The sequence below is a fragment of the Brassica oleracea genome, chromosome C5 (assembly GCF_000695525.1).
Source record: "Brassica oleracea var. oleracea cultivar TO1000 chromosome C5, BOL, whole genome shotgun sequence".
Classification (NCBI taxonomy): Eukaryota; Viridiplantae; Streptophyta; class Magnoliopsida; order Brassicales; family Brassicaceae; genus Brassica; species Brassica oleracea.
In genome coordinates this window covers 37,368,859-37,379,375 of record NC_027752.1, presented here as the reverse complement: position 1 = coordinate 37,379,375, position 10,517 = coordinate 37,368,859, and the positions used below count along the sequence as shown (strand labels likewise).

Below are 10,517 nucleotides of genomic sequence, written 5' to 3'. Positions count from 1 at the left end.
AAAGTTCGGTCCTTTACGGATAAAATTATACAAATCTGAATTAACCAGAAATCTAACCGTTTCGGTTCACTTAAGTGAAATTATGTCAAACCGAACTAACCGAGAATATCCAACCCGAACAAACAGGAGTATTCGAAACCGGGAGTTTAGACAAAAGGTGGGTCCCACGTGCCACGTGTAAAGAAGCGTCTGGAGAATATGTTTTCGCAGAGACGAAACTGCTCCATGTAATAAATGAGATTTACTTTAGGTATCTGAGAGAGATTTTGAAGAAGAAGATCACAAGCAAAGAATCATCTCGAAGCTTCAATCAATGGCGTATTCTGTTGAAGGAAGAAGAAGAGCAAACGGAGGGATGCTTCCTCTTCTGGCGCTCAGCACCGTCGCTGAGTACTACAGACTGCCGTGGAAACCACCGGTGACGGCAAGTCTATTAGCCGCCAACACTCTCATCTATCTTAGACCGGCGTTCATCGATCCGGTTATCCCTCACATCAACGAGGTCTGGTTCAATCCAAATCTCATCCTCAAGGTAAATCTCAAATTCGATTCTCTATGTAATTTCTTGTGAGAATTTGAGATTAGAAGAATCCAAAGTTGGTGACTTTTACAGCACAAGGACTTGAAACGCTTCTTTCTATCACCGTTCTACCATGTAGACGAGCCTCACCTAGTCTACAACATGATGTCTCTTCTCTGGCAAGGTATCAAGCTCGAGACATCCATGGGAAGCAGCGAGTTCGCTTCCATGGTGTTTACGCTTCTCGGTATGTCCCAAGGAGTCACGTTGCTGTTAGCCAAGTCTCTCCACGTGTTCTTCGACTACGAAAGAGCCTTTTACAGTGAGTACTCCGTGGGGTTCTCTGGCGTCATCTTTGCTTTGAAAGTTGTTCTCAATTCTCAGGATGAGGATTACACCAGCGTGTATGGTATCCTAGTCCCGACTAAGTACGCTGCTTGGGCAGAGCTGGTTCTTGTGCAGATGTTTATGCCTAGCGCTTCGTTTCTTGGGCATTTGGGTGGGATTCTTGCTGGTATTCTCTACTTGAAGATCAAACGTTCTTCTCACTCGGGATCAGACCCTGTGACTATGGTGGTTAGAGGTGTTACTCGAGCGCTGACTTGGCCGTTGAGGTTTATGAGCGGTTTGGTTAGGTTTCGGAGGAGGAGGATTTCAGGGAGAGGACGAGTGGGGAGAGGCCAGAATGGTATCTGGAGATGCCATTCGTGTACTTATGACAATTCTGGTTGGCAAAGTGTTTGTGAGATGTGTGGCTTGGGACGGGGTAGAGGTAACGGATGGTCAGTGAACCAGGGACAGACACCTTCTTCTTCTTCTTCTAGTGATATTCCTTTAGATGAGCTGCGTCGTCTAAGAGTAGAGAGGTTTAGTTAATATGTGGAACTGTGAATGAAGCTGAAGCTGACTCATTCATTGCATTAGCATATGATTAGCGAGGTGTCTTCAAGCTGTTTCTCTTTTCATGTATTTTAGTGGAGTTACAAATAGTGTTGGCATAACGAATCTGTATCACTAACTAAACCATAGGTTTGATCATTCATCAGTGAGTCTCCAGCTTTTAAAATACATGAAAAGATAACATTAGTTTTCCTGGAACCAAAATCAAACCACTAATTTTCATTTGAAAACAGATTGATAGTGTCATTTCAATACCGAATTGATTAAATTTAGTGCAACGTAAAACATGTATTGGGATATAACCAATCACAAGTTTATATTTGCTGATTTCCATTTTTAAACTCGTTTCTAAGAAGTTATGAATTTACTTGTTTCTCAAGTTTTACTTGTTTTCCAAGATTGTTTTTCAAAATTTTCACTGAAGACTAATTTCCTTAAAAGCATTGAATGTATTGAATCCTATAGTATATTTTTTTTTCCTAACAACAAAAAAGTGAACGTATATATTTGATACCAGTCATAGCTATTCATTTATTTTAGTAACTAAATCGAAAACAAAACAAAAACTCCTAATGCCTCCTCCGCAAGCTAGGCTTCCATGGGAACTGGAGGAAGAAATACTCACTCGTCTTCCAACTAAATTTCTCGTTCGGTTCAGAACCGTATGCAAACAATGGAACTCTCTTTTCAACGACAGGAGTTTCATCTACAACCACCTGTTTCTCCCCCGTCCTCAGTTCATCCTCCTGACCAAATACACGATTTATTCGATAGACATCACCGATCCAACTATGAAGTTGCTTGAGCGACACACCTCTCGCCTTGGTTTAAGTTTGCATAAGGCAAACATCACTACATGCGATGAGTTCTTGTTTTTTAACTATCACCCTTGGGAGGAGAAGACATCACTCTGTAATCCATGGTTGAGACAGGTTAAGTGGATCAAGTTGGTTGTGGACAAACACTTCGATGTTTTTGGGTTAGGGTACGACAATAGTAGGCCTGAAAAGGTTTACAAGATGTTAGGGTATATGAGATGTCCTTCCAAAGTCCAGACAAATAGCTACCTCCAGAGAGTTTCCATGGAGGTTGTGGACAATGTTTACAAGATGTTGGAATATTTTAGAAGTCCACCCGAAGACCAGATAAATGTATACCCTGACTGAGTTGTGATCTACGAGTGTGCGTTTCAAACGTTGAGGTTTATTGATACACCTGACGAGGACATGCCCATGTCTGAAACAGCTAAAAGTTCACATGTGTCTTTGAATGGAAATTTGTATTGGATTGCTTGCAATCGCCAAACTCGTGAGTATTTCATCCAAAGTTTTGATTTCTCGAGTGAGATTTTCAAACCCGTCTGTCTCCTTCCGTTTCAAGAAAGCTCTTCTTGTGATGAGCATGTCCTCGCGGTTTTCAAAGGAGATCGGTTTTCGTTGTTAATGCAATGCTATTTGACAAGGAAGATTGAGATTTGGGTAACGAAGAGGAAGATTGATGATACAGAGGAAGTGGTGTGGATGAATTTGATGACTCTAACAGCAACTAACTTGCCAAAGTTGTTTAATAAGCTTTATGGTGTTAGTTACTTCGTCTATGATAACACACTAGTCATGTGTTGTGGGGACGATGAAAGTGGAAAGCCTTGCATCTATATTGTGAAGGGAGATACGTGCAATAAGATTCATATAGGTGCTGACCGGATAACTTGGTTTACTCACTGTGCCTATGTTCCAAATTGGACCTCTGTTCCTTTAGAGTTTTAGATAGCGTGAATTGCAAGTCTAGTATTATCAGGGTTTTATTTTCTTTAAGTTGTGCCATGTCCTTTGTTTTATTTCAAAACTAATGTGTATTTTGGAAGCTTTAAGTCTCAGTTTGATACAAAGATGCAACAAAAAAAAATTCTATAAATGCTCTTTCTTGGATGATAGAGACTTATAAATGGATTGATTTCGAGATGAAGGATATAATATATGAGACTTGTTGGTTAAATAAATTATAACTTTAGTCTGTAGCATGTATCTTCTTCACAATACTTTGTAAAATCTCTTTTTGGCTATAAGAGCATTATTAATGGAGGGTTTTTAGGATGAGATTCTTAGCGGAATATAAGAAACCGTTTCTTAACTTTTAATTTTTAACTAAAAAAGTTAAAAAAGCCGGTTCTTAGTTTTTTTAATTAAAAGTTAAGAGATAGTTTTTTATATTCCGATAAGAACTCCATTCTAAGAATCTCCATTAATCATGCTCTAATGAGCCTAGACGATTTCGTTTCCACATCAAGGAATAATACTCCTTAATATTGACATGGGTGTTCTAACTAAGTTATAACTAACAACTAGATGGTTTTGGACTTAGTTACAACTCACAAACATCCAAACTTTTATATTGAAGTCAGTACTATAGGTGATATTATTCGAACTTTAATGTGTTAGTATATGTGCACGTTTAGTTGAGTAACCGAATTTCAAATAAATTTGTCGGTAACCAAAGCTCCCAAGACATTTAATCTAGTACAAGAATTGAAGCGTGTGCAGGCCTGATCGTGTGTTATTACTTATAACTAGAATTTTTGTCTGCGCTACGCGCGAAATAGGTTTAGTTTGTATTATGGGTTTCGGATGTTTTGTTTGTTTATATATGGCTTAGTTTTGTTTTATCTTATATATTGGGTTATCATGAAACAAATTATTAATCATAAGTAAAGTTCATTTGGTTGTGACAGAAATGAACCATGTATTACATGTGCCAAATATGAGAACACATCACATCACTATTCTAACATAGTAGGTATATACAAATTTATATTTTTGTTTGAAATCAGTGTGCTTTCACTTTGTATTTACAATTGAGTTCTAGATTTTGGTTTGACAATTTTTTTACGATTATAAAATTTGAGTTTTTGGTTTGAATGAGAGCATTGTATTCTCTAAAAAAAAATAAGAAATACGGTGAATATCAATATTCTAATATTCTGCTATTGTTTAAAAAATGGTCTAGGTAATCAAAAATAATATAAGAAGAAGTTCAAGTCATTTGGATAACAGGAGATGATGTGTGGACCATAAGAAAGAAATAGCCTGAAATTGTAAAAGAGTGAGTTAGTTAATTTAATTATAAGTATAAACTAAGCCATAGTTATTTATATAAGAAGATATTTACATGGCATAGCTGGGTATAAACTCCTTGTAAGCTCTTCTTCATTTGATTGTACCATCGTTTGGCTGATATGCTGGGGACTGTAAATCTGTGAAAATAATAATTGTTCAAATGAGCTTTGGAAATTGATGGATATGAAGAATTATATATTAATAAAATTACCGTTGTGGGGATGAAGGCCTTTGAAGATTTCTTTGTATGCTATGTTTTTTACCCTCAGCTGGTGCGAATCTTCGTATTTGATGATCGTTAGTCCTGCTTTGCTTGTGACACGTGATAGAGCCACATAAAGTTGACCATGAGTGAAGACTGGTTTAGGCAGATATAAGATGACCTCTTTTAAACTCTGGCCTTGACTTTTATTGATTGTCATTGCATAGCACAGTCTGATAGGAAATTTTCGCCGTCGTAATGTTAACGGTAGCTTTGTTTCTTCATGCAAAAGAACAATTCTTGGTATTAAGACCTCTTTTCCAATATGTGAGCCAGTGACAATTTTCGCCTTCAGAACGCAGTCGCCTATGCGGGTTAAGATCATACGGCTACCATTGCATAATCCTTTTTTTTATTTATGTTTCGTAGAAGCATAACCGGGGCACCAACTTTCAGAGTGAGCTTGTGCGAGGGTAATCCTGAGAATTCCAATGAATTGAGATACTCGATAGAGTATAATGTTTCATTATGTTTGGATCGAGTGTCCGATATCTCAAAGCTTTCGGAGCTAAAATAATCTCTTGAAACCTCGTCGGTTTGCGAGATGGTATAGGTGTTGATTTCATCGACGATTTCATTACGGGGTGTGAGTATAGCCTTATCAGTGTAGGATGTCTGCGGATTAGTCATCTTGCTGATGTGTCCATATGCGGCATCCACAACTTCTATTAGTAAATCATCACCACTCACACGAATCAACGATTTATCAACTGCTATCATCTGTTCATGGTGGTTGTCACACTCATACCCCGATTCTAGGTGTGGATGACCTTCCACAACCTGCAGAAGCCAATAGGAGAACTCCTTTTCGTCTTGATTGACTCGCATATTTATTTTTAAAGAGAATTTGTGACAGCTACCCCATAGGTATGAGTGACTTATCGATGCCAAGACAGTATCAGCTCTGTTGATTTGTGGAACCACATGTAGAATCTGTCTGAAATCACCCCCTAACAAAACTGTCTTACCGCCGAAAGTTCCTTTGTAGAAGGGCTTTTTTTGACATTATGTCTCTCAACGTCTTGTCCAGTGCCTCAAAAGCATGCTTATGCGTCATAGGTGCTTCGTCCCAAATTATAAGATATGTTTTCTCGATTAGCTCAGCCAGCATTGTTCCAGGTTTGATGTTGCAGAGCTTATCTTCACTGAGCTTTAAAGGGATATTGAAGCGTGAATGTGCGGTTCTACTGTTAAGTAATCTACCATTAGGTAACAATAGTGCGGCTATTCCTGAAGAGGCAACTGGCAAAACTATATGTTTCCTTGAACGAATCCTTGATATAATGGTTTGGTATAGGAATGTTTTCCCTGTGCCTCCTGCGCCATATACAAAGAATAGCTTTCCATCCTTTTTATCAACAGAGTCTAAGACCGCTTCGTAAATCGCACGTTGATCAGGATTAAGTTTGTTGAATTGCATGTCATGTCTTAGAGTTTCCTCAGAAACATCGTAATCTAGTTCTTGGTTCCACAAACTGTTTCCCAGTTCTCTTAGCAAAACAGGTTTGATCTTTGGCATCTCTTTAATATCACCTAGTGAGCGCTCATGCAGGCGCATCAACTTTTCCACCTCAATTAACGTGTATTGCTCAAGAGTATCATCATCCAGCTCCAGATTTGCATGATTTAAGATTCTCTGCCTCTTGTAGAGTATGTCCTCACTCATCGATCTCCACGAGTTTTCCCATAGGTTTTTAGGGCTCGAAACGAAACAACTATTAAGAAACGTGACAAACATTTCGCGGAGCTGGTATGGGGTAGCCCATAAAGCACCCTCTGACATACTCTCGAGCCACTCGACATCGTTGTCCAAATATCCGTGTGCGTAGCAAACTGATTTGAAGTCAGGATATTTCACATCGTTGTATGTTTTGAGCTCGTCGTAGCTTCTAGGACCCTTTATCTTATTTATGAGGATCCTTAGATAGTAACGATCACCTGCTGATGGATGAACAGCTACAATTCTTCCTATGGCTCTGCCTCTCTTACGCTCAGACCAGACTTTAGTATTATTATTCCATACGAAATATCCTGGTATTTACACATACGTTAATGTTCGTGCGAACTCCGACCTTCTGCATAAAACCATCCATTCAGTGAACATTGTTTTCTCAATACCTGGCTTGCGGATTACACGGCCGAGGTTATCAGTTTCTTTAACTGATATATTATGTTCGCCTTCTAAGTGAATGATAAGCTTCTCAACTGATGGTTTTCTCTTGTGTATGTAGAATGCAGACATCCGCCACATAGACTCACAAGCTGATAGATATCGAGCATCTATGTATTCTTGGATCTCATTTCGGTGTTTGATGACCCTCTCTTTCGATCCGCCAGAGGCTGTTGCGTCAGATGTACTGGCCGTATTTCCTTTCTCAATGACAGTTGTTGCTCTGTCAACACCCTTGGTAATGTATTTGAATAAGTACTTGACCGCACTTGTACGATTACACCATTCAACATTAATATGAGCCTCGTACTTCTTCAGGAGGTCGATGTTATGAGGTACGACAAAAGTGTTGTCCAAGGTTGATCCATTCTTTACCACAGTCGCATTTTCGTTCCGGCGCCGATGATACAATATATATCCCGACTTGTCAACCGAAGTGTTGTCATTAAACGGCCGAGGAAACTTTTTCGTGCACACATTTTTATCCATACATGGTGACTTCGGATTCATGACACCACATGGACCATGGATCATGTGTTTTGTGACTAAAGCATAAGCCTCTGGATCCTTTTCTGTGTCTGGGAGCTCGGCTGATATGATCGCATCTACTTCATCCGCGCTTGGTATTCTGGAAGAGTTTCCAAACCACAATAATATGTGTGCATGGGGGAGACCTCTTTTTTGAAACTCTATCCGGTGAATTGCTACTGTATATGGTTTGAAGCAAGTTCCTTTTTTAAAATCCTTGAGCAGCTGATCCAACTTCATTTTAAAGGCTCGACATTCAATGTCTGGTCTATCATTATGACATTCTCCACCATATCTGGCAAGATGCTATTTAATCTCACTCTAGTTAGGATTGGCAGCAATTGTGACAAACAAATCTGGATTACCATATTCTCTGCAAATAGCCATTGCGTCATGGTATTTCTCAACTAAGTACCGAGGGCCACCAGTGAAACTTGGTGGAAGTATAAACCTTTGACCAATAATTTTGGCATCGGTATCGTCTCTGGGTACAGCATCAAGGACATTATTGTAGAGTTCTGCCCTCAGGACATCCTGGTTGTTCCTCGCCCACCTTAACCGATCCTCCTCGATTGCCGTATAAATGTCAACTATATATTGATGGAGTAGACGACCACTCTTTATTAAAGTCATTCCTTGGTTAAGACGTGTCTGAATTTGAGTTGCGTAGAATTCGCGTATGGTTAGGAATTGCCTTGTTCTGGAAGTTCCTGTCTCAAGATGTAGTGTGATCTCGGGATGGAAACCATACTCACCATATGGAAACAAAAGAGGGTATTGGAGGCTCTTGTATAAAGGGTGATCATCATGTAGCTGCTGCAAAGTGTCAGTTTGGAATTGGACCACTATATCTCGTTCTCCGATTGTTGATGACATATCCCCTACGATAAGACCTGCCACCTCACTCGTACCCGGAAGATCGTATTCTTTCCCTTTCCCCTTATCTGTGACCAATTTAACAGCAAATTCTTCCCCAACAGTTTCGTAGTGGTCACGCGCTCATCGGAAATACTTAGCCAAACAGTTATTCTCATCAATCATCTCGATAAGCCGCTCTAATGTTGTCTCATCAAGACTACCTTCTGTTGAAGTTTGACCCATCGCATTTAACCGATTTTTGACTTCGTTATGTGTATCAAATATATACAGCTGGAGATATTCTGGGAGATGACCCTGCCGCGGTATAAGCGAGCCAATTCTGTGGTGGGTTTGTCCTTGGATCCGTATAGTATACGGACCAGGCACATGCACCACACTATAATCCATTTTCATACCAATGGATGTGAAAGAGAGGACAAAATTATAGACTCGAATAGTATCTCGAAACTTCTTGGACTGAAGAAGTTCTTCTAACAGGGCTGGAGGTTGTCTAATTGGTGAAATCTTGATTTTGCCATGATTACAGCAAATTGTGAATGTTGGTTCACCGGTTCTAGGGTCTGTACCGGTGCTTTCTGAAATCCACATAAGCGCACCACATTTTGTGCATGCTACAATTGGGTTCTCTTCGAGTTTTGATGTTGAACCTTTATCTGAATAAACAATTGTATTTAATTATTAATTCTAATGGATTTAATATATGTAATAATTTTTATAGTTTTCAGATCGTTGACACTTGTTGCTACTTGTGTATATATATATATATATTTCATTCCCATAAAGTTTAAATAGAAGAAATTTTGTAGTTTGACGTTTTATATACTTTTTTACAAATGCAGGAAACATTAATTTTGTAGTGTTGATGTTTATTTTTATCAAAATACATATATGGATGAAAAAACATTAGTGGCTAATGAATATTCTATTTGTTCCACAAAAATAGAATTTTTAGTATTTTCACACATATTAAGAAAACAAATTAAACTACAATCATAAATGTATTGTTTTCTGTAATTTCCAATTCTCAATAACTTTTAACCAATAATAATTAATTAAAGCCAATTAATTTTTTTCGAAATTTACAACTTTTCATAGAAAACACAAAAATACATTCTAATGGATTTAATATATGTAATAATTTTGTCATTTCAGATCGTTGACACTTGTTGATACTTGCATATATATATTTTTCACTCCCATAAAGTTTAAATAGTATGCACCTTTCTTGGTTGCTCGAGTGCGACGAAAGCCAAGAGATCGTGGTTCAGCATTCAAATCTATGTATATACAATGAATATTAGAACTATAAATGTATTAATCATAATTGGTTTTCTTAGATATGATGTTTACCTTGTGACAGTGCCGAAGATCGCTTTGACATCAAGATGGCCTTTCTCATATTACGTGCGTTCTTTTGCTTGACTATCAAGGTCAAACAAATATTAGTTTAAGAGGATATGATGTAAGAGATAGACATATAAGTATTGTTTCTTACTATAAGTATCGCAACCATCACAGCCGCCTGTTCAATAAAAATTTAAAATCAGCTGATTTATGTATAAATATAAACAAAGCCTAGTATTATAAATCGTTCGAACTTACAGTCAAAAAAATTTGGTTTGAATGTTGGCCGATCATTAACCAGATGAACTGGAAATATACATGATTTAATCATTATCAGGAAAACATTGAAATTTGAAAAAGATCCGAGAATAATAACACACAAAATATATAAATTTGAAAAAATCCGAGAATAATAAAACACCTTTCGGTTTAGTAAGGGATCCACGTGGACGGCCACGTTTCCTTTTATGCGTATGATCGCCTGAAGGATTTACAAATATGTTACTATCAACAACTATCTGTTTTTTTTATGTAAAATTGCTATTACATAGTCGGAGATATGTATATTAATTTTAGTAAGAAGTATAGTACTGTAGAACCATTATATATATTATACTCGCTAAATTAATAATTTATATAAAAAATAAATTTTGATAGGCCCATTTTTCCTGGTCAAATTATGATATAAATCGATAAATTTTAAAATAACAAACTTCTAGAAATTATATGTAAATATGTTATCACAATAAAATTTATGTTTTATGCAATATATAATTATCATTTTTATTTGTATGTGAATTT

The 10,517-nt window shown here is 37.6% G+C and overlaps 2 protein-coding genes and 2 pseudogenes across 2 annotated transcripts; 2 read left to right on the top strand and 2 right to left on the bottom strand.

The window, feature by feature from the left end:
• The first annotated feature begins 207 nt into the window (after window positions 1–207).
• Window positions 208–1,588, top strand: LOC106343965 (rhomboid-like protein 14, mitochondrial). The gene is made up of 2 exons (XM_013783329.1): window positions 208–532; window positions 614–1,588. The coding sequence occupies exons 1-2, from the start codon at window positions 314–316 to the stop codon at window positions 1,394–1,396; spliced, it is 1,002 nt and encodes a 333-aa protein (XP_013638783.1). The 5' UTR covers window positions 208–313; the 3' UTR covers window positions 1,397–1,588.
• Window positions 1,589–1,992: 404 nt separating this feature from the next.
• LOC106292224 lies at window positions 1,993–3,186 on the top strand (annotated as a pseudogene).
• Window positions 3,187–4,450: 1,264 nt separating this feature from the next.
• Window positions 4,451–5,623, bottom strand: LOC106292223 (annotated as a pseudogene).
• Window positions 5,624–5,759: 136 nt separating this feature from the next.
• LOC106292222 lies at window positions 5,760–8,594 on the bottom strand. Its single transcript, XM_013727833.1, has 4 exons — window positions 8,516–8,594; window positions 7,846–8,437; window positions 6,914–7,593; window positions 5,760–6,826 (listed from the first exon to the last, which is right to left on the bottom strand). The coding sequence occupies exons 1-4, from the start codon at window positions 8,592–8,594 to the stop codon at window positions 5,760–5,762; spliced, it is 2,418 nt and encodes an 805-aa protein (XP_013583287.1).
• Between the last annotated feature and the right edge of the window lie 1,923 nt (window positions 8,595–10,517).